The sequence below is a fragment of the Branchiostoma belcheri genome, unplaced genomic scaffold (genome assembly GCF_001625305.1).
Source record: "Branchiostoma belcheri isolate BF01 breed outbred unplaced genomic scaffold, Haploidv18h27 scaffold21, whole genome shotgun sequence".
Taxonomy (NCBI): domain Eukaryota; kingdom Metazoa; phylum Chordata; class Leptocardii; order Amphioxiformes; family Branchiostomatidae; genus Branchiostoma; species Branchiostoma belcheri.
In genome coordinates, this window is record NW_017803602.1 from 2,062,281 (window position 1) to 2,070,419 (window position 8,139).

At 45.2% G+C, this 8,139-nt stretch overlaps 1 protein-coding gene across 1 annotated transcript in view; it reads right to left on the bottom strand.

The window, feature by feature from the left end:
• The window catches only part of LOC109469633 (neuromedin-U receptor 2-like), a 9,560-nt gene extending 7,497 nt beyond the window's left edge, over positions 1-2,063 (bottom strand). The window contains exon 1 of the mRNA XM_019768169.1: positions 1,212-2,063. Within this exon, the coding sequence (XP_019623728.1) occupies positions 1,212-2,025 (814 nt within the window). The 5' untranslated portion in view covers positions 2,026-2,063. The remainder of the gene's footprint in view (positions 1-1,211) is intronic.
• Between the last annotated feature and the right edge of the window lie 6,076 nt (positions 2,064-8,139).

Below are 8,139 nucleotides of genomic sequence, written 5' to 3' on the forward strand. Positions count from 1 at the left end.
CACATGTGCTGATCAGTGCATCAGATGGTCAGGAAAAGGGGGTTATAGGGAGCATATATAAACTCCTGCCTCAGACTACGTCGCACAGTTCACCACGTGTGTTTTACATCGTGTACTTGTGTGTGTTACACCTTGTATTTGTGTGTCAGAATGTCGAAGGGCAAGGGAAAACAGCCGGCACGGCTCTCTTGCCAACTTCATAAAACAGATCATAACAGGAATAGAATGTGCCTGACATTATCTCTTGTTACATCATATGCCTTCGTAATAAAATGGAATCAGAAGTTATTGGCATTTATTTTCAGTCCAAATTTCAACAGAAGTAACGATATTCAGTGGTTTTATTGCTCAGTAGCAAGGAGCTGCCACGGCACACTTCCTGCGTCACTGCTGAAGTACTTCCTGCGTCACTGTTGAAGTACTTTCGAAAGTAGGCCCTCGGTTACTTTTGCGACGCACCAGTTCTGCCTGCCTCTCTTCTTCAGCTACCAATGCCAGAAGACCTACATGTAGGTTGTCACCAATCTCAATCTCAGACGGGCTTGTAAGTTGTTTGCAGGTTGCACTGAACGCTGCATCGCCAACTTCAGTCTACTCTTTACTTGACGTGTACTCTTTACTTGAAGTGAACGGTAGCAGGCAGTGCAGCGCTTATATATGTACCTGCTCAAAAACACGAGAGGAGCCCGTCGGGATCCCGCCAGGAACCCGCCAGGGACCTGACAGCTGCCCGGCCGAACTGTAAGAGCCGGTCGGCACCCTACCACACGCCGCACGGGTCAAGACGGGCGACTGACCGGGCACCGGACGGGTCCCTGACAGAAACCGGCCGCAAAAGTTTATGAATATTAATGAGAGCCGCCGGCCGGAGCACAAGCAGGCCCCGACAGGGAGCCGTAAAGGAACATTTAATTGTGACCCTGACAGTACGGCGCATGCTCGGCGTCATGACGCCGGCCGGCGTCTACGCCGAGGACATGCCGAACGGGCGCCGTTTCAAATGTGACCTAAGCATAAGTATGACGGTGAGAAATTGATATTGGTCCAATAATTCTGTGTGATTTATTTTTCTTCAGATTTCGGTACAGTTCGGTTGCAAACATCTCACTCACTGCGTATAGGATGATAAAGTGTTTTAACGAGCTGTTGTGGGCTAAGTGGCATTAATTTACACGGAATTGTCTTAGGTTTTCAGTCAGATATTCACTTACCTAACTTCTTGACGGCTTGTCCGCGGGTCTTGTTGATGAGGGCGTCGGCTCGCCGGCCCAGCTTGCCCGCCCGGCGGCTCTTCGGGTTGGAGCGGGTTTTGTGCAGCTTGACGCCGATGAGGAGGTACAGCCCGGCCAGCAGACACATCGGCACCACGAAGAACACCACGGTGGCCACGGCTGTGAAGTACTGCACCTGCTCCTGGTACTGCAGCGGGATGGTGCACTTGGCCCACACCGACTCTCCGGACGGCAGCCGGAACGACACCTCCTGGATCCACAGGGACACCGGCAGGGAGAAGGCGATGGACAGCAGCCACACGGCCACGATGGCGGTCATGGTCCGCTCTTTGGTGACCAGGGTCTTGGCTTGGAGCGGGTGGCAGATGGCGATGTAGCGCTCGATGCTGAGGGTACAGATGGACATGACCGTGGCGGAGTAGCAGAGCTCGTTCATGAAGACGTGGCTGCGGCAGACGGTGTCGCCCAGGACCCAGGACTTCTGGAACAGCTGCTCCGTCATGTCCACCGGCAGGTTGATGACGAGCATCAGCAGGTCTGAGAAGGCGAGGCTGAGCAGGTAGAAGTTGGTGGGGTTGCGGAGAGAGGGGACTGTGGTGAAGATGATCATAGTCAGGACGTTTCCCATGATACCAGTCATGAACGTGATGACGTACACGATTGTCAGCGGGATCTGGATGGAGAGAGGAGCAGACTCTGGGCCAAAAAGGTCCTCCAGGCTCCAGGTGAAGTTCTCCGTCGTATTAGGCATTAGGCGAAACGTTCGGCCGAACTGCTCGCTATACACGTCCATACCGTAGCCTACAGGCCGTTACCGGCACAGGTAGTGATGGTAACATTTGTGGTTCACGGGACGTCTTTGCGTCTCGTCATATCATCCACGGTCTGTAAGCGTTGATGCCTCCTCTGCCTTTTCCTACCTGCATCTTGTTTTTTTTACATGACTTTTGCTTGCAAATAGATATCCTCTCCCTATCGTTATCACATGTTACCTGTCTCGGTGTCTTCGTCTCCGCTGCTCTGTAAACTCCTGGAGTGTCAGTCAGTCTGCTTCTCGGGCGGATGCAGCGAGTCGAGTTGGACGTTTGATGATTTCCGTGGCGTCTCCCGATCCAGTTGCAACAGGTGATGACGCAAGTATCCTGTGTGAGCGAATCATCACCGTCCACGTGCCTGGATAGAAAATCTGAATAACAAATGGTTTTCAAGGACTCTTACGTGTGTTCGGTGTTGAAGTCGACTTGGGATTGGTTCTTTGTCACCTGGCCTTAAAGCGCGCGATTTCGGCGTTTTCCAGACGGAGTGTTGACGAGAAATGATTGCGGACGTCCCCAGCATGTAATGCGCCGGTTATTGTGTCCTTACTCGGCGCCGTACACGAAGGGCCGTCTGGCGACACAGATGTCTCCGGTGGGCCGACAATTGCTTTCATCCGATCGTCCCAGAAAGACAGGGCACTCCCTCATGACATTAGCAAAGTAGGAATGAATTAAAAGGATCGTTTGATAAAGGAATAAGCTAATTTGTTAGGTCGACATCCTGTTTTGATTTTCGCGGTGGGAAATAAATAATCTCTATGGAGAAGTGACATCAAAAACGATGTAAAGAAAGAAGGCTTGATTGTAAGAAAACAGCTTTACGTGCACGTAGACCACAGGTTCTGTCAATCACAGGCCGCACGCCGCGGAACGTGAGGGAAATTTGTTGTTCACTCAACGTTCCCTCACGAGTGGAGAGGCAAGCGAACATTGCATTTTTAACTCAGGAAGATCATCATGCTGAGAGGATCATCACATGTTTTCACGCTTGAGCGGCTCTTGTTTGACGATGATTGCAGGTCACAGTTGCATGCCACTACCGGTTCCTTTCAGCGTTTCTGACTCGGGATTGTTATACTATTATTATATGATGATATTTCATAGATGACAGGAGTACAAGGCTAAAACTATCATTAAAAGGGCTGATATTTTGATTTGGATGCAATATGGTGTCGTTGAACTAGCTTTTATTTTCATTATTTGAATATCTTAAACATGTACACTTGGAGAAACAAAATTATTTCAGTGGTAGCTTACGAACCTCTACACGGGTGCCGTTAGAGTAATCTCTGCTACATACATAAGATGATGAGCCCCACGCGGTTAACTGACTATTGGTTGCGTAGATCGCCTCACCCATGCTTTCCCGCACGAGTTCTCGATAGAGAATGGATGGCGAACACAATTTATGAACGATAAAGAAGGGAAGGGAATTGAAGATGAAGGCGAGCAAAACCCGAATCACTTCCATTTCTGTGTCGTTGAGGTCGAGTGCGTAAAAAATTTCCCGCATTTATTCTCATGCAGTCTCTGTCGTTTTAACGTCTATAGGACGTCAACAATCAAATGCAAGTTTACCCAGCCCAGGCTACTGTTTGCTACTGCCGTACGCGTATACGGATGTTTTATTTTCGGCGTGTTTGTCTGTTTGCTTGTGTGCCCGTGGTTAGTCAAATACAGTAGAGCGGCAGGACGTCAGGGAAAATGGGGCAACCACAGACTGACAGGAAGGTCAAAATGGAGGTAAAAAAAATATACCAGGTTGGGAGGAAGTGAATGGTACAAAGGTCAACCATTACATCATTTCTCAGTTTTCAGTTTCCTGCCATGGCATTTTGGAAACAAGTTGGGAAATCTATGTTATTGCATCGAGTAATTCACCAAAATGATTGATGAAAGCATGGAATTCACAACAACTCACGGAGGTGTAGAAGTTGCAATTTCTCGTTTAGCATGCAATCCTCCGCATCATTGTTCAGGCTCCCGCCTTTCCGACAGAATAGGTAAATGTTGAAGGCATGATAGGATAATATTAAAAACGCCCACATTAGGAAACTAACATTAGAGGAGAAGAGAAAAACGCATGTATCACGTTTACGTTTTATCTGTATCGTCCCAATCGAACCAGCCCCAGTAGCGAACATGCATGTAATATGAGAGGAGAAACGTCCGAATTGATTCATCATTTGTAAAAGCGCCTCACGTCCATTCATGCCGGCTGGAAAATAAGAAAAGTCTGATTACTTTGTGTTGCGTTCTTTGATTTGCCCTTCTCTCCCGGGCCCGGAGCAGCCTCAAAAGACGTTTACAATGATTACGATGAAGATGAAAGAAGTCGCCTGAGGAAAAATGCATCGTCTTTTGCCCCTTCTGCTAAAATCGCAGAGCATTTGCATATCATACAGCATCTCAAGTGTATCCCATTAGTTCCCCCTCCCCAAGAATGGCGCGTTTTATCACTTTTCCTGCCCAAAAACGTGATAAGGAAAATATGAAAAAAGAAAATAATCAAAGTGTAACCAAAGACTAGAAAGGCCGACATTTGCGTTGGATCAGATGCAGCATGGCTTCACCACATTTTACGACATGGCAGGGAAAGAAGGAGAATACAAGGGAAAACAATGCTTTACATTGATATAACTATAGTATAAAGTGACATATAACTAAGAATACAACAGTTGGATAACTATCACATAGTGTGGTGAAGCCATAAAAATCGTAAGAATAAAATGAAAAATATGCCCCAGGTGGGAGTCTACAGCGGGGGATACTCAACAACTATGGGGGTGGGGAGTTTAGCAACAATTACAGTTGATCTATTACGAGAGCAGAACAGTTTCGACTGTCAAGAGGGAATAAAGAAAGTTTGATTTTTTTCCTTCACCCTTCTCTCCTAGGGTCAGTGAATACACCGTAAGAGCAGCGTCTTCTCTATTGATTGATTTGGCTTTCCAATAACGAGTCAAGGTCGGCTCACGATCATAGAAGACGTCAACTACAGAAGGAAACTTCGCCATTTCCTCCATCCAACCCTCCTGCTGATGTTAACACTATTAACGGGCACTCCGTATTGATTTATTTTAAGTACCTTCCAACCATTCATAGTATAAACGCATCAAAAAGCATACTTATTATTTTATTTTTTCTTTCATGTAAAGCTTTGTCATGTCCTCCCGGGCGCTGAGAAGCAATCACAGTGTATCTGTTATAAGAGCAGCATCGCCTCTATTGATTCACTTACCAGGACTTTAAGCCGTTTATGCCAAGTGCCAAGTCTTATCAAGTTTTATCGAGGAGAGCATTTCGTTTCTGCTCACTACAGCAGATTCAACATAGAAGCTCTGTCTGTGTATTGATTACCTTAAGCAGGTTTACGACCATCCATGGCTGGTGCACCGTAATGAAACTCCTGTAAAATGTTTCCCCCGCACCTGCCCACGCCTCCTCAAGACCTCACGTAACCGCTGCAGCCCTCTTGTAATAAACGCATTGCCTGCCTTACTGGACATGAAAGTTCTGCGTATCCATTCATAGTCAGCACACCACGAAAGAAGTCTACTTAAGATGAGCGCCTTGGATCCTCAGGAATAACAACACTGAGCCGACAGATGTACGTTACGCGACTCGCCTACAAAAGAACCCGATTTTGAGCACATGTTTGTCGAAAGTTTAATCATGAATAGAGAGGACAAGGTAAAGATGACAATGTTCACACGTGAAGATATCAGCCTATAATGTTACATATGTATCTAGCGCAAGTAATAGGCTATCGGTAATTATCACACATCACGCCGCCGGAAACAACTTCAGAGCCTAGATGAGACAAGTCATTCAGATCGATATAGATAGCCGCAGATGTGTGTGTAATTTAATTCTAGTATATAGTCACGGCAATCACAAATGACCTTCATAGAGGCGAATCAAATCATGAGTGAGCTTGTAGTTGAAGTGGCAATTAATCTGCCAGTATAAGATTCAAACTTGGGTGGTACGTTAAGACAGAGCTCCTTTCCCGTTTGTTGCTGATCATGACATGGAACAGGTTCAAGCTATAACATCCATCATGGCAGCCCGTATGAGTGATGTCCTCCTCAAACGGGCAGGACCAGGCCTGGTGGTTCAGCGCATTAAAGTTATCTAGCTGTTACAAAGTTTGCCTTCTTTGTCCTTCAGTGTTAACCGTAAGGAAGATTGGGTTCATTTGACTGTACGTACTTTGTTTGGCAGCTCGTTGAACCCCATGTGGTCTCGTGCGTCAAAGGTAACAGGTTTACTCTGCTAACGCAGCTAACGCACCGTCTGGATTGATTGAAGAAGCAGGAGGCCAGGCCAGGGCAGCGGCTGACGACCCAGCAACATGGGTCAGATGAGAAACAAAATACCATCCAAACTGATCAGTACTGTCATGAGTTACAAGTAACGCATGTCTGTAATCTCTGCATAGTATGATCTGACAGCAGATAACAAATACAATATCATGTTTGCATATGTTTAAGAATATCTTTCTACAAGCATAACCGTTCGAACTTGTAGTGAACATATGGTATCTTTCCAGACAACTTTAACAACATGTTGATTGGTTTTGGAATGTTCGACAGTTCATTTCGTCGTGTTGTCATGCTGAAGGAGCCATATCTTATGCAGGACATGCCTTGTAGACCAGGATGGATATAGGCAATTAACCTGAAAGTAAAAGTATTAATATTTATGCTCTTTAACCCAACGTTTACTGTCATGTATGCATACTGTCTATAGAAGTGAGTTGAAGACTTGGTATTGTAGTCACAATTATTCATCATCTGAACAGAATATTCCTACTGGTTAAATTGTTGAATTTTTTCTTTTTTTCTTTTAGATACCATTGCCTGCAACTGCAAAGCATGCAGTGATTCGATAAGAGTAACAGACATAGCCATTGCGCACACTTATCGGAAAGAGCAGGGGTGGCTCAGTGTGTTTGGCTATAACAGCGAACCGTAGCAAAGCCGCATTGCACTAATAGTCTCCAGCATTATTGCCTCGAGTATGTTGGGAGAAGATGAAGAAGAGCAGCTGAAATGATAAGTAGTCAAGTTTGTAATGAATCTGTGATGCATGGCGAACCTGCGGCTGAGATTTCGTCATGGATTTCTGATACGGCCTCTTATAAAAGGCGCCCCTTAATTGAAAATATTGTACTGACGTAAATGCTGCTCTATCTACTATCTGAAACTGTGGGCGCCCATGCCATGCCGACTTATTGAAAATTAGATAACTTCAGTTGTTAATGCTTGTTTGATGGTATGAATATAATAATTGTGTTATTGCAAATTCGTGCCCGAGGGCTAATTGCAGGAACAGAAGAAACATATTGTACAAAAAAACAGACAATTAGTACACATAACACTACTGATATCTACTAGGAAACTACTAGAATATAAGTGCGCCGCAGACGAAATCTCTGCCCCTATAAGAACACAAGAATAGTCAAGTAGGTGGGAAATTCAGTAAGGCCGGAATTTTCTTCGTCAGGGTAAAACTTGTATCAACTAAAATTCTTCAGCGTGGTCAAATGTACTTTTTTAAAAGAAGTTTATTGACAAAAATACAATGATACATACTTTATACATACAGTGTGACACGAAGGATAAATATTGCACAAATATAGACATTTGCAAATATAGCTGGCGCCGAGTGTGTGAAATTCCGATTATAATGAGAAGGTATACTGTAAGACTTAATATGATCGCATTTTAGCGTTTTTCCTGATACATGTATTCGTGTAACGATGTAGACAGCTGACTAAATGAGTGGATAAATAGTAGCTGTATAGGTTCAAGTTAGTTGTCTTAAGATGTAATGAAGAAATAAATAAAAGTGAACGCGGCAGAGAATTGTTCAAGTAAATATACTCTTCTTGCGCAAGCGGAAGAAAAATGTGGCCCATAATCTAACCATCCAACATGGCGGACAGTGCTCACGCCGTGCCGAGTCACGTGAGTGCAGACACCCATATCCAATACCCCCCCCCCACACACACACACACTCACACTACGCCCATGCTCACTTCCCTCTATGGATATTCACAACGTATAACTTTGTCATGCGGA